The sequence below is a fragment of the Cystoisospora suis genome, assembly GCF_002600585.1.
Source record: "Cystoisospora suis strain Wien I chromosome Unknown contig_4367, whole genome shotgun sequence".
NCBI classification, from domain to species: Eukaryota; Apicomplexa; class Conoidasida; order Eucoccidiorida; family Sarcocystidae; genus Cystoisospora; species Cystoisospora suis.
Window position 1 is genome coordinate 4,776 of NW_027157159.1, and position 25,544 is coordinate 30,319.

The window sequence follows — 25,544 nt, forward strand, 5'->3', positions numbered from 1 at the left end:
CGTTGAAGCCTATCAGGTAAATGGGACCATTTTACTTTCATATCAGGCATACTATGCTATCCTCTTCAAGCTAGACGGAGAGAGATACATCACGTATCTATAGAACACACGGAGAGAGAGACAGAAAGAGCGAGTGAGGGAGATCGTAGTGATGAGATGATGGACTCAGGGAAAGAAAGTCTGCCCCCGACAACTGTAGGGAAGGTGCCGAGAGACTTAGGAAAGAGTGAGGTAGGGATGAGGTGCTTGGTGTGCATGTGGTTTTCCATATTGCCTCTATCACACATTCTTATTGTCATCTTGCAGGCACAAAAAGAAGAAAGAGATCTTGCAGACAGAAGAAGAGAACAGCACCTTCATCTTTCTCTTTTATACGTCTTCTCTCTTGTGAACGCTCCACGAGTGCAAAGTGAGAGAGAGAGTGAAACGTGTCCTCTTCAGATCACCTCTTACTCGTTTGGTGTCATGGTGGATGTACACCTCTCTAGATATGCGTGAATAGGTCATCCCAATGATGAGGATGTTTATATGTATAGTATAGACAGAGAGGGAAACAGAGATAGACGTGTGTGTGTGTGTGTGTGTATGTGGATGTGAGCTTTTTTGGTTGATGGAGAGAGAAAGGTATCAATAGAAGGATCGACGTACGAATGACAAGAGATAGACGTTTGAAGAGTCCTACAAAGAACATCCGTTTCATAAGAAGTGTGTTAGACATCTGGAAGAAGGGACTTTCCATTCGACAAACTTTTTCCATCTGGTTTCTCCGGTGAAAAAAAGAACCCAACTAATCATCTCTGAAGTGTACATACAGCTTAGAGATGTCTTTTTTGTCCTGTTTCTGCATGCGACTGGAGACTCCACATACACCACAACAGGCTTTTCAACTAACTACTTCTCAACTAACTAACTAACCCTTCTTTCTTTCTTTCTTTTCTTTTTTCTTTCATCTCCTTTTCACCTGTAGCTCAAAAGGCAAAGGAGAAGGAGTTAGATATGCGCGCCTTATCATCGTCTTTCTTTCTTTTTCTCTCTTTGAGGCGACGTAGACAACGAGCGAGGCTCGTTCTTCCTTTCTTCTTCTCTGTTGTACCGCCTGTTGATACTTATAGATAGCTCAGAGAAAGTCTCTAGAAAGGAAGGCTCCTTTTCTTTGTCTCCTTTCTTTTTTGTCGTATGCTACCTTCCTTTCCATAGTTTCTCTGGGTGAAGGTACGGACTTTTCGGCTGGTCGTCGTCCACGACATCGATAAGACTTTTTATTCTGGGCAAGACTTGGTTGTCTTTTTGTTCCTCCCGAAGATTTCTTTTCATATTTGAGGTGTACGTACACCCCCTCCAGGATCGCTTCAGTCTCAATATCAAGAGCGAGAGATCAAAACCCTCTTTACAGGAAGGCATCACGATATCCTTTCTATCTGGCTAGGTTCATACAGTTTTCTGTTCTCTTCTTTCTTCTTTCTAGCAATTGTCTGTCTGGTATGCTGCTCTTTCTTTGAGCCGTCGTTTTGCTTTCTCTGTCTACCTTAGCAGTTTCCTCACTTCCTTTTCTCCATTTCATCCTCTCGCTTTCTTTAACTACAGGACACTCTTCAGTTTTCATCGGCAGATTCTCAGGAGATCGAAAGGGTGGACGGGAGCCTTTTGCTCTTCTTTTTCATTTCTTGGGGACAGGTGTCTTTTGCATTGAAATGCATGCATCGTAGATTGAGCTGTATGTACACTCGAGCTTCAACTATGCATACACCGGAAAAGAAAGATAGCCTTCTCTATTACCGGGAGGGGGAAATCAAGAACAGACTAGGTTTCTTCTTCTCCCTGATAGAGAATATTTCGAAGTAGAGATTTTACTGGAGAGATACAACCTCTACTAAGTCAACGCTTGGTGCACAAGAAAACGCTTGCATGGTATCGAGTATCCTTGTTGAGGTGTACATACACCTGAGATTGCTCCGTTTCTTCTATTCCTCTCTTCATCTTCCTCCCCTGCTTTCTGTCTCGGTCTGTCCCTCCCCCCTAAAGAGCAAAGACCTCTTCGTTGGCAGTCTCGTTTGTTTTTCTTCTTTTTCGTCTATTTCTCTCTCCTTCCTCTTTCTTTACTTGCGGCTTTATATAGCCTCTTCCAGGTACTTCTTTTTCTTTCTTTTCTTCCTTTCTTTTCTCGTCCCTGACTCTCCTTCTCTCTCGAGGCTACTCACACACAGTTGAGTTTTCCAGCTGTATAGATACAGATAAGGAGATAGGACATCCAGCAAGGTTCCTACATATCCGTATATGTAGAGCTCCTGGCTATTTCTCTTTCTTTCTCTCCATGTAGATCTATGAAGTGGTCTCTGTGAAGTCCCTTCAAGGACTTCTCTCGTCTGCATATGAAGATAGGGTATATCTCGTTTTTCTGCATCCCCCCCCCCGTTAGGAAAGTTGCGAAAGAAGGGAAGGATCCAAAGCAAAATGAGAAGAGAAGAAGAGACGAAAACAACGAGAAGTAGATACCCGTGAATGAGAGATCTTCATCCCTTGACCGACATCCCTACTGCCTATACAGCCGTACAATACAACACATCATGAAGCCCTCTTCTTTAACTATTGAAGAGTTACTCCGGGAAGATTCAGATGAAGAAGACGACGATCTCAATCGCCTCCTTCACTTTCACCCCCCCCAGAAACCCACTCCTGCTTCTCCCTCTTCTTCTTCCTCCTCCTCTTCAGCGCAACGAGTTACACCGCCGTCAAATCCTCTATCTCACTCTTCTTTTTCTTCTGCTGCTGGGAGAAGAGGCGAAGAAATTTCCTCTGGGTTCCAAACTAGGACTTTTCTTATTCCAGAAAGAGAGATTTCTTCTTCTCTTCAAGGTGAGTTTACGGAGAATGGAAGTACCTCTGATGTCTACCGAAGAGCAGGAGGGGGAGAAGAAGAAGAAGAAAAAAGAAGAGAAGAACGTCATGAGAGAAGAAGCCTCTCATATCTCAACCAGGGAGGCTTGCCGGAAGAAAGTCCAAGAAAGAATGATGACCTGATGGACCGGGTGTCCTCACACCACTCGAACAACGAGGAAGAAGAAAAAAGCAGAAGATTTCTAGGGCAAAGGGGCGAGAGAAGAGACCAACAAGATGAAAGAAGGTCTCACCCTCCTTCTTCTCTCTCTTCTCTTCACTCTCCTTCTAGTTCTTCTCACACCTCTTCTTCTATAGTCAATGGTGGGCCTGGGAGTAGCTCACATGAAGGAGAAACACTTCAAGGAACAGGAAAGAAGAAGGAAGAAGGAAGAAGTGGAAGAAAACAGGAAACCGCTCATTGGACCGCTTCAAGTTCTAAACCGAAGACCGTTGAAGAGATTCTACGGGATGTGGAAGAAGAAGAGGAAGAAGAAGAACAGTGGCTCAAGTAAGCCGTGAAAGAGAGCCAAAGACAGACTAAGAGAGATGAGGAAGAAAGAACGACATACACAATGGCACGATCTCTTTTCACACAGTCATAAGACACGCCAAAGAAACATGTAGTCTCTTTTGCGTCTCTTCTTATGCGCAGGCCTACGATGCTACGTACTTATATCCCCATATGTATATATATATATATAGAGAGAGAGCGAGAGACGTTTAGATATATATACATGTGTTTAGAGGTATATAGATACTCTACCCATGCATGTAGAGATATATAGATATCTATACGTATGTATAGTTGTATAGAGTTCCTTGGATTGAGGTGTGCATACTCCCCGCGAATACAAAGGCAAGTCATATGAATTCTATCATATCAGACACTTACGAGTTTACATATAGAGATCCTTTTGTGTATATATGTCAATAGAACCCTACAAACCCTCTCTCTCGCTTATCTATGTGTATCTCCACCTACTTCCGGTGGATACACAGGAAGCACCCTAACCTCGAGATAATTGGATGTTCTCCTGTATACTTCTCTCCTCTCCTTTTAACCAGACAAGAGGAGAGAATGAGAGTTCTTCTTCATCTTTCTTCAGTTTCTTTTCATTTGTTTCTGTCCTTCTTTTCCAGAGATCTCCTGAATCAATCGCAATCTCTGTCTCGTCAAGAGAAAGAAGATAGAAGTCTTTCATCTTCTTTATCCGGGTGGAGAGGAACGAAAGAGAGAGAGAGTTACAGAAACTTTTCCTCTGAAGAAGAGACGAATGACGTGCAGACATTTCATGTCTCTTCTCGAGCTAGGGGGGAAGGTGTTAACACAGATAAGAAGAGCTTCTTTCACGGTGTACATACACCTGAGCGAGGAGCGAACTTCTCTATGTTTGCCGGAAAACAACGACAGATATCTGAGAAATTGGAAAAGGACAAGAGATTGCTCAACAGAAAAGGAGAAGAAGAAGAGAGTGAAGAAGATGAAAGAACAGATGTTTCTGATAGAATGATCGAGGGGAAAGGATACAGGGGAAGAAGAAACAGAAGACATCAAAGTAGTAGGAGCAGGAGTAGATCACAGAGGGGAGGTTTCTTAGAGGACTTCTCTTCTTCTTTTTCTTCTAACTCAGATGACGAATCACCACCTTCACGTCATTTCTTTTTATCTTCTTCTTCTTCATGTGGATCCCCAAGGCTGTCGCGAGATAAGTATCTATCCTATATCTCTTCTTCTTCTTTATCGTCAGAAGACTTCTCTTCTCATGATACCGCCGGAGAGGTTTCTTCCACATCGCGTCACGGGGATAAGCAGACAGCGCATTCGAAAAGAAAAAGAAGATTCGCGAGTTGTTCTTCTACTTCTTCTCCTCCTAATCAGTGGTTTGATGACCGAAGAGAAGGCTATGATCATCTTCTGTCTCCTCTTGTTCTCCCCCCTCTCCCTGCTACAGTGAAATCCTCTTTAGGTCTTCTTCGAGAGGCTCCTTTGAAGTGGATGTGTAGAGATTCTCAGGCTTCATGGTGTGAGCGAGCCGCCTATCGTTCTGCCCGTCTATTAGCCGAACAAGAACACGAAGAGCTCCTTATGTTTGGTCGTCTCACCAGCACCTCCTCTTCATCGTCATCCTCTTCTTCATCTTCTTTCATTCCTTCTTCTATTGGTCGTTTCTCTTCTGAAATAGATCAAGATGCGGAAGAGAAGAAGGCCTTTCTCCAGATGACCTTCTCTCAAGCGGGAGATGAAAAGAAGAAGTCGATAAAAAGAGTGAGAAAGAAGCGAAAGAAAAGAAGAAGGAGGGGGAGGTCACCCAACAGAAGACAGATAGATGCCATTTCTTTTCCTTTAGAGGACGTCGCAGTCAATCGCTTAGGACTCAAAGATGTATGGAAGAAGAACTTCTGTAGTAAGGAGAGACACGAGGAGGAGATCAGAAACAAGAAGAAGAAGAATGGGTCTAACAGAGAAGGTGAAGAGCATTATCATGCAAAGAAGACAGGGTGTAACAGAAGCCTAGGAGCCAGGAATCTTGTAGATAGACAAGATGGAGATCTAGAGTTCGGAAGAAAAGGAAGAGAACAAGAAGAAGAAAAAGATAACGATGAAGATGGAGAAGAAGATGAAGAGGAGATGGAGAAAGAGATCTATTGTGATGCATCCAAGATGAAAAGAGGGACAGGTGTCTTTGATACAGTCATTCAGGGGTAAGAAAGAGGATAGAGAAAGAGAGAGAGAAGAACAAGAGTTTTCTCTTCACTGTCTTGTCTTCTGACGGGAAAGGGGGGGGGGATGAAGCAGCAACGCCCTTCGCACACCCATAGATCTCATATAGAACAAACCATAAAAAGATAAACAGACAGATAGATAGATAGATAGGTAGATAGATAGACAAAGAGATAGATAGATAGATTGACAGACAGATAGATAGGTACCTATTCACATCAGTTAGTCAGTCTATAGAGATATATTTTGAGAGATAGACGTATGTCGATTCATCTCTGTATTTCTGTATGGTATGGAAGTGTCCTTGTCGTTTGTATATACATGTATAGATATATGGATATCTATAGACAATGCTATATAAAGATATAGAGATACGCACCGACGTAGACGTAGAGATGAGATGAGGTGTCGGAGGTGTTTCCCCGTACTTCTCTAGAGCTTTGACTAGTCAAGTGAGGCCCCCTGCCTGAACTTCTTCTTCCTACGGGTTTCGTTTCTTCGAGAGATCTAGGGCATCTCTAAGTGAATCTGCGAAGTGTAAGAAAGAGAGGTAGAAAAGAAAGAAGACTCGAGTCAGAGACAAATGATATCAGACCTAACTTGTTTTGGGTGTCTTCCTTCCCTTTGCTTCTTCATAGATTTGTCGGTTGTCCATGTGTACATACACCTACAGCATGCGTCTTCATACATACACACTCATACAGATACAGACATTTTTATGTAGACATCTTCATACGTAGATCTTCATACATATACATATTCATCCATCTTCATACAGACGTCTTCATACATACATATGCATATATACATCTTCATACACACATAGTTATACACTTGTATATGTATGGGTTTCACACCCTTTGTCACACGTCCAAGAGCTTTCTTCTTCCTCTTCTTCGCGTAGTCTTCGTCGTGTAGATATAGAGATATAGACCTGTCCATGCATATACAATCTCTTGTTTCTTTTTCTCCCTCCATGGTCTCTTTCCTGATCTTTTTTCCCCTGTCCCCTTTCTTTCTCTTTCTTTTCAGATTTTCTTCTCTTCAATCTTTAACGGCATCCGTTGGCTATCCGACGTGCTTTCATACCTGCAGCAACTTGTTAGCTATCGGGACCTCCCGCGGCTTTTTCCTTCTGTTTGATATCTATTCCATTCCTTCTTCTTATCAACAGGCATCTAATACACCCCCTCCTGAAGACACTCTTGAAGGTGTCTCATCATCTTCTTCTTTTTATCCTCTTTTTCTTCCTTTCCCCTTTTCTTCTCTCTTTGCTTCTTCTTCTTCTTCGTTACACGACGATGAGAACAACTCATCGGCAGATATCTCCTCCTCTTCTGCGTTTCTCTCCTTGACTTTAGGCGAGATCTCCGCTACTCCACCGCCTCCTGAAGAAGAAGGTCTAGGAAGCGCAGGAGAGACCAAAGGGGGTTCAGTTACATCGATATGTATTTCTCCATGTCTACAATTTCTTCTCGTCGGTTATAAGAGTGGTGCGATTGCTTTATATGAGATTCATACAACCAAAGCACAATGTATACCTCTTCCATCCGGGTGTACGTACACCTCAAGTGGGAGTCGATCACCCCCAGCATCCTTCACTCCATCTCTCACACATGGCGAGAATGCCTCTGTACCTTTCCATAGTCAAAGTAAGAAACAGATTCCTGTTTTACGTGGCTATCAAGCACACCTCCTTTGTTTATCTAAAGATACCTCTCTATCTTCCTCACCTACGACCACTACCTCCAGCACGACAGATGACGGTGGTGTCCCCCCTAGCAGTCGAGCCTCTTCTTCTTCTTTGACTCGAGACGGCCTCGGGAGCTTCTCAAGAAAGATTTCCAAGACCACAGCGACGAGCCCGAGTATCTGCTGTCTGGCTTTTCTCTCGACGATCTCCTCACATCAGGGTGGTCGTACGGCGACTGGGGAAGGTTTCGTCTTTCCCTCTGGCGATGAACAGACGAAGAAGAAGACATCTGCGAACAGTCATCATGAGGGTGATAGCAAACAAGAGATCTCCTCTTCTACTTCCTCAACAGCAGGAAGTTTTATGAAAAGTCTAGGCAAAGGCCTAAGTGGCACTACTACTAGTGCCACTACTACTACTACTAGTAGTAGTCATCATAGTGCGGCAAGTAGTAGTCTTAGTGGTGGGAGTTTGACTGCTCGAGGTTCTTCATGGCTAACATCTTCGATCCTAGGTCCCTCCCGACCAACAGCTATAGCCTTAGCTGCAGATGAGCGAGGAGAGCTCTCGATTCTGTCTTTTCAGAAGAAGTTTCTTTCCTTTGCATGTGAGCGACAGATCATTACAGGGGGCATACCTTCCTTAGGCGTCATCCTTGATGTATGTCTCCTACCAGCGTCTCCTATTCATGATGTAGAAAGAAGGACTTCGCCTTCAACGTCTCATATGAATCGTTCCTCTTTCTCTTTCGGCTTTAGAGAAGATCCTTCCATGTCTCCTTCCACAGGAGGAGATCGAGATATGAATGCTTCTCATCTCCTTGGGATTGCCTGTAGTCAAGCTATCCTTATTTTAACTCTCGTACCTCATATATCTCTGTTATATCGTAAAGACCTCCTCTCGCTAACGGGTATGATGAGGTCTCTACATCCTATTTCTTCCTCCTCAGATGGATCTAAACTCCACCTTTCTTCTTCTTCCTCCTCCTCCTCGATACACCAGCGACAACCACACGATTCGCTCTCATCTCGCTTCTTCCCTACTGCTGGTGGCGGTGCTGGCCCTAGTGACGCACGGGGAGTAGGAGGCATGAAAGATGACAAAAAGAGAACAAGAGATTCTTCTTCTTCTTCCTCGTACATCAATCAGAGTTCATGCTTTTCATCTTCATCTTCGCAGAAGTTACTCCCGGATCTCCCTTGTATCTGTTGGCTAAGAGGAAGATATCGAAGTGAATGCATGTTTCCCTATCCTGTCCTAGCAACGGGGATCGAGAAATCTTTACGTCTTGTAGAGATTCTCTTTGCTCACGAGGATGAAGAAGAAGAAGAAAGTGATGGATCAGAAGAACATAATCCACATGATCACCCTCGTCATCCTACGGATCACTACGATAGCGATCACCCCCAGCACCCACCCGAGAGGAGAAGAACAGCAACGTCTTTCTCATCTTCTCGCACTCTTCCTGGAGGTGATCTCTCCTCTTCGACGTCAAAGCCCCCGCGAGGGGCCGGAGTCCCATCAGATGCAACTCAGAAGAGCAAGAGGAGGAGAAGAAAGAAGAAGAAGAGGAAGAGCAGAAAAGATTCTTCTCTCCTGAAAACAAGAGAAAGAAGAGAAGTGTTTCATTTTGATCGTGTCATCCAAAGCTTAGCTGCTATTGGGGATTCCATTCTCTGTATTATGAATGATGCTTATCTCCTAGGGATTTATCAGCTCTTACCACCTTTGTTGTCTTTATCTTCTCCTTTAGAGAAACAAGCGATCATGTATAATAGTAGAATGCCCTTCGATGCCGTCCCTTCCTATCACGACACTTCTGGATATACACCGGACTCCGCTTTACGGCTTGTTTTACTTCAGCAGGTGGATGTGTCTCTAGCCAGTCCTATCTACTACCGTTTCACAGACGTCTCTTTGATCTCTCAGCTTGTCAAGCAGCAGGAAGAACAGGCGAGATATCACTATCGTATGGAGAGAAAGACAGAAGAGAACAACCAAGACAACACCCCCAAGATGATGAGAGGGGGGAGAAAGAAGCAGGGGAGTTCAACAGGTCTTCTCTTGATTAACGCTTCTTCTTCTTCTTCTCCACCCCTTGATAAGTTTTCAGACAAGACAAGAAGAGGAGGAAATGAAGATGGAGATCCCGACCATGGGAACAGTCTTCTCTCATCCTCTCTCTTAGATACCACTTGGTCTTCATGGAGGTCTTTCACAGGAGGCCTAGGTAAAGGTAGAGACAATTCCTCGCGGGTGAATGGTTTGGACGAGCAACAAGAGGTTCCTCAGTCAAGGTTTTCGAACTTCTCTCTCTGGGGGAAATCGGCACAAAGAGAAGAAGGAAGAGGAGAGATGGAAAGAGAGAGGTGTGAAGGAGTTGGCGGTGAATCGAACTCATCATATAGAGGTGGTAAAAAAGGAGAGAGAGAAAGAAAAGAAGAAGAACCAGAAGAAGAAGAAGGAAGAAGAAGAGGAAGCAAGACGCAGTATGAACAGTCACCACAAGGGGGAGAGGGAGAGAAGAAGCTACCTGTCTTTGCAGCTAGCTATAGTAAATCGATGTGTATTGGCTATAGTCGGATCGTTTCACACAATCGACTCTTAGCGAGGTTATCACATCAATGGAGAACCCGTAAAGGAAGAAGATATGAAGATAGAGAAGAGGAAGAAGAAGGAGATAGAGGGGAACTCAGAATAGAAGAAGAACACGAGAAAGAAGACGAAAGTCGTGGGGATTACTCTCATAGAGCGGGAGGACAGGAGGGTCACCTCACTAGGAGAGGGGAGACAGACGGAAGGGGGAGAATAAGAACTGAGAGAAGAAGAAAAGAAGAAGAAGAAGTTTATAACGATGAATATTGTAGAGAAGCGGCAGAGATATCTCTCGTTGGTCTAGAGGTATGAGAAGGGATCTCCACCAGAAAAGAACAGCTCTGTCTTTTCCTCTTGTTCTTCTTCTCTCTTCTCTTCGTTTTTATGGTCTTCCCTCCTCGGTCTTTCTATCTATTGATCTATCTGTCTTCAGGCTATCTCTCTTTAGTCTATCTTAAATGTATCTATCTTTCGTCTCTCTTTCATCTCTCTATCTATCTTTAGTCTATGTTTCATTTCTCTATCTCGATTGCTCTAAGGTCATCGCTCGATACTCCGAACTCACCGCGTCTAGCTACTAATTCAGTTGTCCTCTCTCGTTTCTTGCTTCCATGGCCTTCCATTTCCGTGTTTCTCTCTCTCTCTCTCTTTCTCTCTCCTTCATTCCTTCCTTCCTCTTTTTCTTTTCTTCTTCTTCTTTTGTTTCTTCAAACCAAGTCCAAGAAATACACACATCTATAGACAAACTCCTCACTCTACATACTCATATATACGTAGTATACACATACATATGTATATGTATTATACCTAGGTATATATATACGCATGTATGCATTCGTCTGAACCATATGTAGTCCTACATGTACATATGTATGGACCTATTACTATATGGATGTATATTGTTTCATGTATATGTAGATATAGAGGTTGTGTGTATGTCTGTGTGAGAGAGAGTGTGACTGTATGAAATGTGTCTGTCTGTTCCTTTGCGTCTTCATAGATCTTCTCTCTTTCCCCTTTCTTTTTCTTTGCTTTCTTCACCTTCTTTTCTGTCTCCTTTCTTTGTCTCCGTTTGCGCAGGGGGTGGTTCTAATTAGAATCCTCAGCTGGAGAGACGTCGTGAATGACCTCCTCCTACGTCAGCGTGGCCTTGACGCTCTCGCCCTTCTGAAGTCCATTCGCCAGGTAAGTTTATCTCCTGCATCTCTATCTCTCTCTCTCTTCTCCCTCAGGAAGAAAAGAAAGGAAGAGGGACTTCAAAAGAAAGAAGGAAAGAAAGAAAAGAGAAGATGGTCAGAACAAGAAACACAAAGAAATAGAGATGTACTGAGGCTCAGGAGAGGCAGGTCAACAGGTAGGTAGGTAGGTCGATTCAAGAAAGATATAGAGACAGAAGTAAAGGTAGACAGGAAGACTAAAGATAGATAGATAGATATAAGGTAGATGATGAGGGGCGATGCGGGTCTCATAGGAAGCAGAGAAAGGAGGGTCTAGGAGCAGGAGGGACGGCCCAGGCTGAAGAAGAAGATGAAGGTCAAGAAGGAGGTAGAGATTTCTTGTAGTGACAGGCATTCAAGAGGAAGAAGTGTGAAAGAACAGCGTACCCAGTTGGATCAATGGATGTTGCTTTCTTTCTTTCTCGTGAGATGTCGTGACACTAGAAGCTCTGAGAGACAAACGTGAACATGCTGTCTTTCTTTCTTTCTTTGTGGTCACTGTTGTGTATTTTTCTATCAGGGGTATCTGCCTCCCCTTCTTTCTTTTTCTCCTTATTCTTCTTGCAAGGACTTTTCTCTGTCGTTAGCTCGAAAAGCAGAAGCAGAGGTTGACGAAGAAGCAGGGAGGTCAAGAGAAAGAAGAAGAAGAAGAAGAGAGAGAGGCTTTGATTGGATGAGGAGGTTTTCTTCTTTCGATAAGGATGACAGGTTATCTTCCTTAGCATGTACCTTATTACATGGCTTCGCAGATCAACTTATGTATAAAAGACACCTCTATGAAGTGTTCTTTCTTCAACACTATTTTCTCTTTCATCGTCACTCTTCTCCTCCTCCTTCTCAAGGCTCTAAAGGCCACAGGACAACTCACACAACAGAGAACAGATCTACTTCTTCTTCACAGAGAAATCTCTTGTCTTCCTTCTATCCGAATCACCCCTCTTTCTCTTCTTCTCTTACGAAGACCGCGAGAGAAGATGAGGCGTCGTCGTCTTCTCCATTCTTATCACCTTCCTTCTTCTTCTCCTTCTACATCTCTTCTTCATCTGCTTTCTATTCTTCTTCTTCTATAGGGACAATCCTGTGGCTGCGGGTCGTGTCGCTCTACTGTGCATGTGCCTTTGAACTGTGTGTCTCTTTAGACCATCTCCGTTCTTATCTTACGGAAGACCTCTTTCATGTCTTCTATCTTCTCCCTGAAAAGCTGTTTCTTCAAGCATCCGATTTTCGTCAAGATAACCGCCACACCCAAATTCAAGGGAGAGAAGAAACAGAAGTGAGGAGAGAACAAGAAGAAAGAAAGAACGGAGAAGAAGAAGAAGTGAAGACGAAGAAGAAGAAGAAAGATTCTTCTTCTATCATTCCTTCATCTGGTTCTTCCTCTTCATCTTCTACGACTCTTTCACAGATATCTTCTTCAAGAGATCATGAAGGAACCCGAACGTGCGACTCTTCTTCTCTTCCATCTTCTAAAGAGGATTTCTCTCAGCCCTGTCCGATATATTATCAGGAGAGGATCGCGTCTTCTTCCTCTTCTTCTTCTGAAAGCATGGCGGTGTCTAACGGAGAGAAGAGGGAAGATCATTTTATCTCGAGGAAGAGCCTTCATGACGCAGACGACCTCTTCAACAGGAGAGAAGAAGAACAAGAGAAGAAAGAAGAAGAAGAACACCAGAGAAGAGGTCTCTGGAGGACGGAGGAGAATAAAAGACAGCGTGAAGAAGAAGAAGAGAAAGAGATAAGATCATTATCGAACTCGAGTCTCCTACCAGAGATGACGCGTTCCCTCTACTTCTCTTCCTTATGTCGTTATCTTCTTACCCCCTTTTCTTTCCTTTCTATGGATTCCTTGAGTCTAGAGGTCTCCACGGGTCTTTTCCAGTATCTAGAAGCGGAGCTCGAGAAAGCTTCGACAAAACAGAGTGTATGTACACCCCAGAAAGGAAAGGCACACAGCGCAGGAGAGGACAGAAAGACGACGCAGAAGATAAAAAGTAGAGAAAGAGAGGGCACAGAAGAAGAAGAAGAGAGGCTTGAAGAAGAAAGAACAGAGAAAGGACAAGAAGACGATAGAAAGGCGAAGAAAAGAGGAAGAAGTGGAGACAGATTGAGAAGGAGAGAGACCGACGAGGAGTTTCTAACTTCTCTTCTGAATTCGATAAGATTGTTCCTAGGAGATGATAGTGTAGAAGAACTTCCTCTCTTAGCTCTGTTATTTCTTCTCCAGAAGAAGAAAGAAAAGGCCAGAAAGAAGAAGAATCGTGAGAGGAGAACAACAGCTAGTGGAGGAGAAAGAAGAGATCTCGATAATAGCAGTAATGATAGTAAAGAAAGTGCTCCGGAGACATCTGAGGACCTATCCCTAAGACAGATAAGAAGAAGAAACGTAGAAGAAGATGAAGACGAAGAGAGACGTGAGAGAAGCATGAAGCCCTTTGCTGGCTTGTATGACGCTGTAGAAGAAGCTAAAGGGTTGAAAGCGTCAAGAGAACAAGAGGTTGGAGAACGCATTTCTTCTGAGGACAGAAAGAAGATAGAAGAAAGAAGAAAGTTAAGTGGGGAAGAGAGAAGGAGAGAGGGAGAAGACCAGTCACAGGCGTTAGTGGTAATGGAAGAAGAAGACGATGACAATGAAATAAAGAAAAGAGAGACGGAAGAAAAGAAAGACAACGGGGAGGACAGAGATACGAACTTCTCTATACTTGATGCGCTGTATGTACACCTCATTCAAACAGTGAGACAGGATGATGAGGAGAAAGAGAAGAAGAACAGTAGTAACTCTAACGGTCTGCTGTTAAAAAATCTGAAGAAAGCAAGGCTTTATCGCCATATCATACAACTTCTCATTATACGTCTGTTCTATCGAAATCTGCTACAGTGCTGTTCTTCCTCTTCTTCTCTTCTACATGAGAGCAGAAGATACCGAGGAGAGGTAGAAGAAGAGGAGAATCTACTGAGAGGAGATGGCGGAGAAGAAGAAGAATTGCATGGAAGTGATAGTAATGCCGTAGCTGCTATAGCCCGTTCTGTTGATCTTCATCAGCTTATTCATCTAGTGTCTATACACCGCATGTGGACGGGTGTCTGCTTGATTAACATGAAAGGTGAGTCAATATCTAGAGATATCTAAAAGGACACGTAGTCTCTATACATCTCTTCAACTCATTCTCTCTCTCTTTTCTTCTTTTCTCTATACAAAAACGTGTCCTATCCATCTTTCTTTAATCTATCTATCTATCTTTCTATCTATCTTTAATCCATCTGTCTATCTTCAATCTATCCGTCTCTTCTTTTTCTCTGTAGACTCTCTATTTTGAGTGTAGGTAGTATAATCTTCATTCTCTGGTGCGTCTGGTCTCTCTTTCTCTCTCTTTGCTTCTCTTCCAAATACACTTCCTTTCCGTTCCTTTCTTTTCTTCTTCTTTCTCATATGCATCTCCTTCGCGTTCTTTTCTTTTTGTCTATCTCTCTTTCTGTTTCTCCCTATCCTCCTTTCTCCCTGTGTGGATCTTTTTATTTCTCCATCTATGTAGTCGCCTTCAAGCTATACATCTCTCTGTCTAACTTCAGTCTATCCATCTCTCCATCTAGCTTCCATCTATCTAGCTTTCACCTGTCTATCAGTCTTTCAATCTATCTATCTGGCTTTAATCTATCTATCAATCTCTAGCCTATCTATCTGTCTTCAGTCTCTCGGTGTCGTCAATCTCTTTCTATCTATCCCTCTGCTCCAGCCCACTTATCTGTCTATCTGTCTCCCAGTCTATCTATCTATCTATTCCAATCTCTTCATCTATCTATCTATTTCTTTCTTTCTCTTGTTGCTTGGTAGGTTTTTCGAATATTCAGACACCTGTGGAGCTACTTCTTGGAGACACGCTACGAGTCCAGCATGCGATCTTCAAAAGCTACATCCACTTCCTTCAGAAATCCTTTACTTCCCTCTCTTCTTCTTCCTCTTCTGTTGCGGCTGATCAACTGACCATAGAGAAAAAAGAGACGTCCGGCCGTCTTCCTTCTCCCCGTCTTACATCAACAGGAGAATGCGATGCGCCAGAGAGTGGGAGAAAGAAGCCCTGCCGAGATTTCCAGTCTTCGCTAGGCCTCTTGCCTGTATTTATCCCTACCTCAGATCTTCAGTCACTGCGTTCATCTCGAGATTTGTTTTTCTTTCTCTTCCATCTCTTCTCCTTTCATGCGGCTTCATCCTCCTATCACAGTAGCAGCGAATGTACCTATCCTTTTCTTTTTCACGAGAGAAGAAGATCTCTTGATAGAGATGGGAGAAGAAGACAGCAGCAGGGTTCCGAAGATCAGAGTGACGAAGAAGAATATGAAGATTCAGAAGAAGACGAAGAAACTGTCTTATCTGGATCTTATGAAGAAGATCAACGGGGTGTATATACACCTGAGAACTGTGAAGGGAGGAGGTATAGGATGAAACCAGGAGTGTATACGAGTCATGATAAGAATAGTAGCGGGAGCAGCTATTGTCAGACCAAGATGAAAGACGTTGCATCTTATATCTATCAAGAAAGTTTATGCTGCCTTATACAAGATACTGAAGACAAGGAGATGATCTCACGAAGAAGAAGACAGATAAGAGAAAGAAGAAGAAGAAAAAACGCTGAGAGAGATGGAGGAACTCTACAAGGGAAAGAATCTCAGCATAAGAAACTGCTAACGGGTCGTCTCCGTTGTGAGTCGCCTAAGGCAACGAAGCATATCAGCACACACGAAGAAGATGAGAGAGGTCATGTACATCTTTCCTCTTCTCCTCCTCCTCCTGTAGGAAGTCCGAGTATGTTACTCGAGTTGATCGAGTATGTCTTTCGGCGTCCAGGCCTTTCACTTGAAAGTCTTTCAACGCGATTAGATTCTTCTTTTCTTCCTCTCTCATCTTCTTCTTCTTCTGTTCCCTTTTCCCCATCACACCAAGAAGAGAAAGAGAAAGAAGAAGATGCAAAGAGGTCTTCCTCTCTCACTCCTTACTCTACAGCCAGCGGACTGAAAGACGACGACCTTGACCACGAGAACCATGCTATGAAGAAGAAAGGAGAAGAAGAAGAAGAGAGAAACAACCGAAGAGATTCTCATCTTTCATCTCCACCTTCTTCTACTGTAACTAAGCATACGAGGGGTAAAGGACGGGTAGGAGGAGGAGGAGGGGGTTTATCGGCATTTCTATCTTCTTCTCCACAAGTTTTCAAGCAGTTCTTGTTGATCTCGCCCTTTTTAACTTTTCGTCTCTTCTCTTCTCTTCTTCTTTCTTGTTCGACAACGGGACTAGCTCGTTCTTCTCTTCTCCCTCCTTATCTTTCTTCTTCTTCCTCCTCCTCATCGTCTAATCATACAGGAGGAGAAATAAAAGAAGAAGAAAGAGAAACACAGAAAGACTATTATGCCTCTTCATCTGATCACCTTCAAGCACCATCTCAGAGTCGATCTAGCGAACACCTAAGCAACGGTATGACGAGGCACACTTCTTCTTCTCCTCTTCCTCTTCTACCACCTAAATGGGTATGGCTGGCAAGTCTTCTTCTTCCCGCCGTCGCTGATAGTCTGATGGATTTCGTACATTCGCATCAAGCCTATGTATCGATACTCACGGCTTTACGAGAAGAAGTCCGCCGACAGAAAGAAGATGAAGAAGAGGGGAGAGCTTCTCTCGCCAAGGGTGGTCTTCTTCACAAAGGAGAGAAGAAAGAAGAAAAGGAAGCGAAGACTATCACTATCAGGAGGTTAGTAGGAAGTAGAGGAGAGAATAATGAACCTTTCATAGAAGGGAGAAGTCTAGATGTGTTAAGTGTGGTGTCCTCCCTAGAATCTCTTGTTCGAGAACAGAAAGAGACCATGAGGTCTCTCCATATGATCTTGTGGCAGTTCCTTGTCATGGTCTTAATTGCTTTACCTCTTCGCGTGAAATCGACTACTCTTTTCAAGGAACTTCTTCTCTTTCTTGTCACAGGGACTCCTCCGTCTCTTTCTCTTCTTCTTCTCTCTCTGAGTCCTTCTCGATCTTCCTCCTCTTCCTCCTCCTCGTTCTCGGCTTCCCTGTCGTCTTCTCTTCCACTCGAGGAGAGAAAGAGGGATGAAAGGAATGAAGAAGAAGACCTTCATGCCTTTCTTGCCAGTCTTCTTCTCCCCCCGTCTTCTCCCCCTCCTCCTCGTCCTCGCCCTCTCTCTCCGTCTTCGTCTTCTCTTCTTCATACTTCTATCTCTCTTCTACCACCACCACCTCCTACGACTACTACTACGACTGCCACCTCGCCCATCTTCCCTTCTTCTTCTTCTTCTTCTCTTCATCGGACTCTCCTTAGAAGGGACATAAACGACCACGAACACCAACACATGAGAGAAAGAAGAGAGTTTTTTTCTTCTTCTTCTTCAGTGACCTTCTTTCCTTCATCTCTGCGTTCCCCGGGATGGGGAATGGCATGTCGAGAGAAGCTTCTCTTCACTTTCCTTGAGGAAGAAGCAGAGAGAGCTTTCTTCGAGTCAGGAGGCAGTTCATTTCAAGCAGCTAAAGCCCTCGAACCTTATCAAGACTTAAGAGAGAAACTTTTTGCTTATGGGTTCTATAGCGTGGTCGCGCTCTTGCATGAGTCTAGGCGTCAGTATGATAGTATGCTGGCCTGTTTACTTCTTCTTCTTAAGAAGTCTTCAGCTTTCCCAGGGAGATCGAGTCTATCCGAAGAAGAAGAAGAGAGAAAGAAGAAGGAAGAAGGAGCCTATAGTAGACACGGGAGAGAAAGAGAGAAGGAAGAGGTAGAGGCAGGTAGACAAGGTTTGAAAAGGTCAGAAGGCAGCAGAAGAAGAACAGAAGAAGAGACGGGAAGAGAGAAGAAGAACGAGACTAGAAAAGGAGAGAGGTGTTCAGAAGAAGAGAGAAGACAAGAAGAGTTCTTTCAGGGGGAAGATCGGAATGTCTTTTTTCTGATAGAAGAGTTAGTGATCCGAGGAGAAGATGAAGAAGAGGGAGAAAGTTTTCCTTCCTTCTTCAAGGCAAGAGAGGAAAAGAAGAGACTGAGTGTTGAGAAGAGGGAAGACGGAGAGGAGGAGACGAAGCAAAGAGAACGAATGAACGAAGGAGAAGAAGAGGAAGAGGCCATGAGGAAGAAGAAGAAGATAAGAGATGAGAAAGCTTCTTCTTTCCTTTACTACACAACCGAGGAAGATTCGTTGAAGAGAAAGACGATGAAGAAGCCTAGATTCCTGTCACACTGGCGCTATGCCCATGTTGACCATACAGCCTTTCTCCGTGCTATATCTCGCCATTTACCTGAGTTGGTCGAATGCAACTCGACGTTATCTGCTCGGCTTATCTTCGGGATCTTCATGTATCAGCAGAGGAGAAAGCAAGCACGACAGACTCCATCTCGTCCGAGCTCTTCTTCGAAGCCACCGTCTTCTTCCTCTTCTACCAGTAGTAGTAGTGGGAAGGCGATCTCTTGCGCGCCTAGAGATCTGGAAGACAAGCAAGGAGGTAGGACAACCCGTTTTTCGCAGAGTCTCGAGGTCTTCCAGAATGGACGAAAAGAAGGAGAAGAAGACAAGAGGAAGAGGGAGGGGGGGATGGTGGTGAAGGGGGGAGAAGAGTCAGATTTCTTTGATAGTCCGAACGACATCATTAATCTTTTAGATTCCTATCCTTTACTTCAAATGAAGCTTCTACAATCTCTCATCGAAGGAGATCAAGGAAAAGAAGGAAAAAAAGGAAAAGCAGCAGCAGGAGGAGTAGGAGGAGGTAGAAATTCTTCTTCTTATCCGTTGTATCAAATTTCTTCTTCTTCTTCCTTCTTTACTTCACGATCTGAGCATAAGGCTTTTCTTCAGACACAGCTAGTCCGGTATGTCTAGCACGATCTACCAACTTCTTCTCTTTCTCTCTCCTTTTAGATGATAGAGCTATATATCTTCTTCTTCGTCTTCTCGTCCGGTCTCCATGAAACTAGGTTTCTACTGTCTTCTCTGTCGATTAGTCCACAAATCTATATGGATGCACGGAGGAGGCGCATTCATGAGGTTCTAGTCATAGAAGGAGAAATTCTCTCACTGCCGTTTCCTTCCCCCCCTTTCATCTACCTAGACATCTGAACGTGTCAGGAGAAGTTTTCATTGTGTATCGAGGGGTAGAACATGGAGAGGTTAGCTGAACTCGCCATCTCTTCATACAAATACACATGTCTATGTACGTACCTGCCCGTATATATACATGCATGCCCGTGTGCATGTGTCTAGCTAGGCAGGGGGCTCGTCTATATACATGTTTCTATGCATATAAATATATATATGGACATATACACATGCACAGGCACATTTATATATACATATATGTTCGTGTAGATGCACCTACCCGTAGACAGAACCCAACTCATCCTGGTTTAACACGTAGACACGGTCTCTTTGGTAAGTCTTCTTCCTCTCCTCTTCTTGCTGATGTGATGTTCCTACCGTCTTACAAGGAGACGATGAAAGAGAGGGAGACGAGACAGAAGATGACAACAAAAAGACAGCAAGAGACTCCATACTTGCCAGTATGAATGACCTATCTCTATCTCTCTGGATATCCATCGGTCTCTCTCTTGATGCATATATACCCATGTATCTTAACGACGTCCGCAGGTGTCTTCATCATGAATTTATCTATCTATCCATCTATCTATCTATCTATCTTTGTGTTGAAGGATCACCTGTATAACTACCTTCGCCTGAGAGCGTGTGTTGTGTGTGTCCCTTCATCTCAAACTTTTCTTCTTCTTCTTTTCCCTCTTCTCATATATCGTATCTTCCTGTCACCCGACTCTCTTCCTTATCATCTGTCTTTCTTTTTCTTTCTTTCTTTCCTTTCTCTTCTCTCGCAGATATCTTCGTCTTCTGTGTGAACATAACCCCCAGAGAGTGTGTGGTGTATTACAGCGTCAAGAGTGTTTGCCGATAGCTGCCTGTCTTCGCGTCTGTGAGGAGTATGAAGTCCTCGATGCATGCGCCTATCTCCTTGAACGTGTAGGGGATTTCCAGGTAAGATTAAGAAAGAAAGATCAAGAGACCATACACAGAAAGCATACAAGGAAAAGACAGAAAATGAAAGAGAAAACGAGGAAGAAGGAGGGAGGAGAAGAAGAAGACGTGATAAGGGATGTCACTATCGTCTTTTGTCGAAACAAAGAAAGAAAGATCTTATGAGAGTTGTTTCTTTTCTTCTAGGAAGCAGAGAAAGGAAGAAGATGAAGAAGAACAAGACTGTTGAGTGTGGGAGTAGGGAAATGATTGAAGACTTTTTCTCGAGATGACTCGCGGCGGCTTCTCTCTTTTTAAGTCTCCATGTCTCTATTGTATCACTTCTTCTACATCTCTTATATAAGGGTTTTGCATCTGAAGAAGAGGAGATAGGCCGATAGATAAAGCCATTAGAGAGATAGAGATGAGAGGAAGGCAGAGAGATGTCTTGAAGATGGAAGGAAAGCTAGCTTGTTGTACTAAAAGCATGCGAGGTGCTGTAGATAGAGATGAGACGATAGATAGATAGATGGATAGATAGTTCGATCGATCCAAGATAGAAAAGCTGCTGATATGTGCTGGTTGCTTCCACCTGCTTTCGGTATGGTTAGAGTAGGTACATCTTTGTAGGTACATCTTTGCTATATGTTAACGGACGAATCCGAAGAGCATGGGAAGGGACAGATTTAGTTGAGGGAGGCAGAGGAAGTTTCTTCTTCGTGTGTGAAACATAGGAATGCGATATGCCTAGGACGATCTATTCTGTTGACGTCCACCTAGTGTGTAGTTACCCAGTCTCCACCTGGCATCTGTCTATCTATCTATATCTATCTATGTTTATGACAGTGGTGGAGGAGAGCCTTGAAAGAGAAGACGAGCCCGCGCCGGGGCTCTCTATGAGTTTCTATCTTTCCTTCAAGTCTGCTTTGGTCGTGGTCTTCTTTTTTGAACCCAGTTTTCTTCATCTCCATCTTCTTTAGCTTCTTCTTCATCTTTCTCTTCTTCTTTTTCTTCGTCTTTATTTCCTTCTTCTTCGTCTTCATCTTCTTCTTCTTCATCTTTATCTTCATCTTCTTTTTCTTTGTCTTTATCTTCATCTTCATCTTTTTCTTCTTGTTTTGGGGGTGACAACGTTCGTTTGTGCAGGGCATCATTCGGCTTTTTCAGCATTCGTTCTCTCAAGGCTTAGATCGCCTGCGGTCTCTTTTCCTCGTTCCTACCTTTAATATTCTCCCCATTCTTCGCGCCCTTCTCCCTCGTTATCCTTCCTCTCATGCTCTTCATCGCTTAGTTGTCGCAGCCCATTCATCTTCTCATCTTCTTTCTCTTTCTTCTTCATATGCGCCTCACAGCCCTCAGTCTATCCATAGCAAGAAGAAAACTTTGAAGGAAGGTAGGCTCCAGTATAGGGGCCCTGGCGGTCTTCGGGGAGATGCAAGTCTTGTGAGCCAAGAAGATTACCTAAGTGTGCCAGCAAGTCATCTCCCCCAGTTGAAGAATGAAGCTCTCGGAAGTTCTTTCTCTTCTTCATCTTCTCCTATGTTTCCCGCGTCCTGTCAAACCCCACATACAACTGCGGTGTATGTACACTCCAGTTTTGCTTATGTCCATGATGACTGGGGACCAGGGGTGGGGGGTGGTCTTGTCTCGTCTCCTCCACCTTTCACACATCACCAGCCTTTCTCAGGAAGACGACCTCCACGTGAGTTACTTGATTTGTTTCTATTTAACTCTGACAAAACACATAAGGAAGGGGGAGAAGAAGAAGATGAAGTTTCCGTGAGATCTTTCGCTTCTTCCTCTCTCGCTCATGCTCCTCCTCATTGTAGATGGGGAGATAGCGGCGAGCATCTTGGAGACGGGGGGACTGGATCTGTCTACGGAAAAGATCGAGAAGGGGGTTCTTCTTCTTACGCATGCAATGATAAGAAGAGCTTCACAACAAGAGGAGAAGAATATCTGTCCACCGGAAGAAGACGTCGATACTACGGAAGTAAGAAGAAGAGAAACCAGCATCACGTCTATGGAGAAGAAGAAGAAGGAGATGAGGATGATGAGAATGGGAATGAAGAAGAAAGAGGGGATGAAATTTCATCTTCCATGATGACAAGCTCAGGAGAAGGAGAAGTAGGGGCGGCAGGCGGGCGGGGACGGAGACCACGAAAGCGGCATATCTGGTGGAGCGATATCCCTGTGCTTCATTCTCTCTTTCAATTGGTTGAAGCAGCTACATGGATAGGACATCGGAATACACATCTCCTACATAAACAGCAGCTAGAAGACCTATGGTTTGGTCTATTAGCTTTAGTTGTTCAAGCGCAGCAGTCTTTTCCTCAGCTCACATCCTCTGGCCCTTCTCGGCAAGAGGCATCCAGTCTACAGAAGGAGAGAGAAATGGCTCGTGAAGGTGTCGTCAGTGAAGAGAAAACTGATCTACAGAGGAAAGACGGAAAGCAACAACGAGATGTTTCGCTGTATGTTGACGATGTGAAGAAACGGTCTCTAGGAGGAGAGGGGGGGGAAGAAAGATTGAAGATATCAGGAGAAAAAAGAGAGGAGGTGAACGAAAGGACTAAAGAAGGAAAAGAAAGAGATGTGTTGAGGAGGGATGTTGATCGTCATGAAGATGATGGAGAGAAGAGAGAAAAGGAGAGAAGAGAAAGAGGGGGGAGTAGCGGAGAGAGAACGTTACGCGGACTTGTATATGAACTAGTGCTATCTGAACTGCTTTCAGCTATTCTGCATGCGGGGGTCATGACTATCTCGTCTCTACCTGAAACTCTCAAGCGCATCACCCAGACACATAGACATGCACAGCTAGCTGTCCTCAAGCGACCCCTTGTAAGAAGATCTTCAATCCTTATCATCCTTCTCTGGAGCAGAGGGTTACACGTCTACACGGTGCTGAGAGGTAGATCTCGTAGCTGAGGGAATAGATAGATAAATAGATTAAAGATAGATAGATAGAATGGTGTACGTAAGGAAGGAAGGAGATCAGCTGTGTTGATATGTCGTCTCTTTCTTTCTGTCTCCATCATACCATCCTCCTTACTGCCTATACTGGTGTGTACTTTTCGTTCTCTCTAGAGCTACACGACGCCAGGAGCTGATGTCATTCCTTCACGGCCTTCTTTCAACAAGTTCCTCCCTCCCTGTCAGACTACCTTTTTCTCTTGAGTGAAGTCTTCCAAGAAGTAGACGTGTATCTCTCTATAGAAATATAAGGACCTATCTAACTCTCCATAGAGAGGTGATACTTAGGGCACATCAAGGAGAGAACAACTATGGAGATCTTTCAAGCTGGAAGACAGCGGAGACACCGTTATATCAGTCTCTCATCCCCATGGCGGATGCTAAGGACTCTAGAGCAGAGACAAAAAGGCAGAGCGTTGATTCTCTTCTGTTTTCTGTCTTCATAAATCAAGGAGATTCCATCACACACGAGTTGAGATGTATATATCTATAGAGAAGATACAAATTCTTATCCAGAGGTCTTGAGGTGTTGTATGAACATTCTCTCTACCATTCTGTATTTGTCAAGTAGACAGAGGGGTAGGTATCTGCGTGTGAAGCGGGTGACTTCTGCATGTCTTGTGTTCTTGTGCATGCAGGCAAGCATGTTGAACGGTTTATCTTATCAGCAAGAGCTCTTAGATGTTTATTCTTCTCTCGCGAATTCCGATACTTCTGCTGTTTTCTCTCAAGTCGAGGCAACACGGCGAAGAGCTATCTCGATCAAAGTCCTCAATACAGGCACTCCCGCTGGTCGAAGAGAAGAAGGGGGGGGGATGGTACCATCATACACACCTCATCCTTCTTCATCTTCTTTTTCTTCTTCTTCATTCTCACAGCAACAGCCCCACCAGGAAGCCTCTCTTGTATGCTGTAAATGTAAAGGGCATATCTTACTCCCCCCTCCCGCTTCGGCCCTTGAAGCCTTCAGGAACTACTTTGATCGTCACGAGAAGAAGAAGGTCTCGTCCACTCCTGATACGAACTCTCTCTCTAAGAATCTTCCTTCTCCGGAGAAGACGGGAGAAGAAACGCAAAGAGGAGAACAACATGTCATCGCGTCTTCAGATGCCGGTGCCAGCCGTCTTCTTCCTCCTCACGAGCACCAGCAGCAGAGACATCATCTGCAGGAGGGGAGAGGAAGTTCAGAGGGAAGCGGGGCTAAGAGAGGAGAACAGATCACAAGAGGAGATGGAGAGGAGTCTTATCTGAGAAAGGCAGGCATGTCTTCTATCCTAACTTCTTTAGGTCGAGGTAGTAGCAGTACGAGGGCTTACTATGCAGCGACATCAAGAGCTCGAAGGGTAGGAGGAGGAGGAGGAGGTCGTCAGCCTTACTGGGGTGGAAGAGAAGGAGGGGGAGAAGAAGGCCAAAGAGAAGGAAAGTCTAGTCAGAATAACATGTCTACTCAACATCACAGCCAAGGATCCATGGCTGCTTTTCCATGCGGCCATATCTATCACTTAGCATGCCTAGCAGATGAAGATGGGGGAGATGTGCCTCCCTATGAGGCAGGTTGTCGAGTGTGTGTCTTCGTTCATCTTGGCTTAGGAAAGAATAGTCACCGTGCTCATCCAACAGCATCTTAACTCAGAAGGAGGGAGAGCAGGGGGGGGGCAAGCAGACGCCTGACAGGAGGAGCGTCGTATGTCTTCTAGATGAAACCATTGCCAAGACACCCAAACAGATCATAAAAGAAGAAAACTCTTCACTGACGGATGATGTTTCACCTTAAATGTTTCACGCTGTTGATCCGTATTATATATGATACGATGGGAGGTATGTATATCATGCGTGTGGTATGTGTGTAGATGTGTATATATGTCTATGGTACGTATGCTATGTATATGCTTGCAACACATACATAGCATACATATCATGTGTATGGTATCTGTGTGGATGTGTGTATGTGCATATGGTATGTGTGCTATGTATGTATTGCAAGCATGGAGGCTGTCGTTTTTCGAGTGGGCTGCCTCCGTCGATGTCGAGGATGAGTTTTATCTGGATGGGGACGATCTTGACGGAGTGTGCCTGTTGTGTGGGGTGGCTCTTCTCACTCCTTCCAACGCTGTAGTTGTTTGGGCCGTATCTCTCCATACTGTTCATGAGTAGTGCGATCTCACGTCTCCTCTGTTTCAGCGGTGACGTCCTATCTGTTGTGTATGCTCAGGAGACTTCTCAGGGCGCTGTAACTCAGCTCAGCTCCCGAGCCGATCCTCGAATAGCTAGCATCGTTAGCGTGTCTTGTATGTAGTAAAGTGGATGGCATGTATAAGCCGAGGGTACCGGCGTCACTCGTTCAGCTCGTTCTTTCTAGCATGAGAGTGGAGGTAGGCACGAGAAAGCCCAGTCGGTGAAAGCATCACTCCTTAGTTAGAGACAGTGAATGAAGTAAGGGGGGTTTTTGCGAAGACAACAAATAGCTACG

General features: G+C 44.2%; 2 protein-coding genes across 2 annotated transcripts; one reads left to right on the top strand and one right to left on the bottom strand.

Annotated features, from left to right (window-relative positions):
- The first annotated feature begins 915 nt into the window (after positions 1 to 915).
- On the top strand, positions 916 to 25,358 carry CSUI_008001 (transmembrane). Its single transcript, XM_068068141.1, has 9 exons — positions 916 to 3,385; positions 4,018 to 5,580; positions 6,632 to 10,193; positions 10,968 to 11,072; positions 11,625 to 14,205; positions 14,934 to 18,951; positions 19,966 to 20,122; positions 21,248 to 22,942; positions 23,713 to 25,358. The coding sequence occupies exons 1-9, from the start codon at positions 2,565 to 2,567 to the stop codon at positions 24,700 to 24,702; spliced, it is 15,492 nt and encodes a 5,163-aa protein (XP_067919881.1). The 5' UTR covers positions 916 to 2,564; the 3' UTR covers positions 24,703 to 25,358.
- CSUI_008002 (uncharacterized protein) lies at positions 4,984 to 8,353 on the bottom strand (the record flags this gene model as incomplete). The annotated part of the gene is made up of 4 exons (XM_068068142.1): positions 8,201 to 8,353; positions 7,507 to 7,581; positions 7,333 to 7,426; positions 4,984 to 5,051 (listed from the first exon to the last, which is right to left on the bottom strand). Coding segments are annotated over exons 2-4 (237 nt in total), but the record flags the coding sequence as incomplete, so codon positions are not given.
- Positions 25,359 to 25,544: the final 186 nt, after the last annotated feature.

Excerpts from the sequence above, each read along its gene's own strand:
- CSUI_008001 (XM_068068141.1), top strand. The coding sequence starts at position 2,565 with ATGAAGCCCTCTTCTTTAACTATTGAAGAGTTACTCCGGGAAGATTCA. Across the intron at positions 3,386-4,017 it reads GAAGAAGAACAGTGGCTCAA|AGATCTCCTGAATCAATCGC; the intron begins GTAAGCCGTGAA and ends CTTCTTTTCCAG. Across the intron at positions 14,206-14,933 it reads CTGCTTGATTAACATGAAAG|GTTTTTCGAATATTCAGACA; the intron begins GTGAGTCAATAT and ends GTTGCTTGGTAG.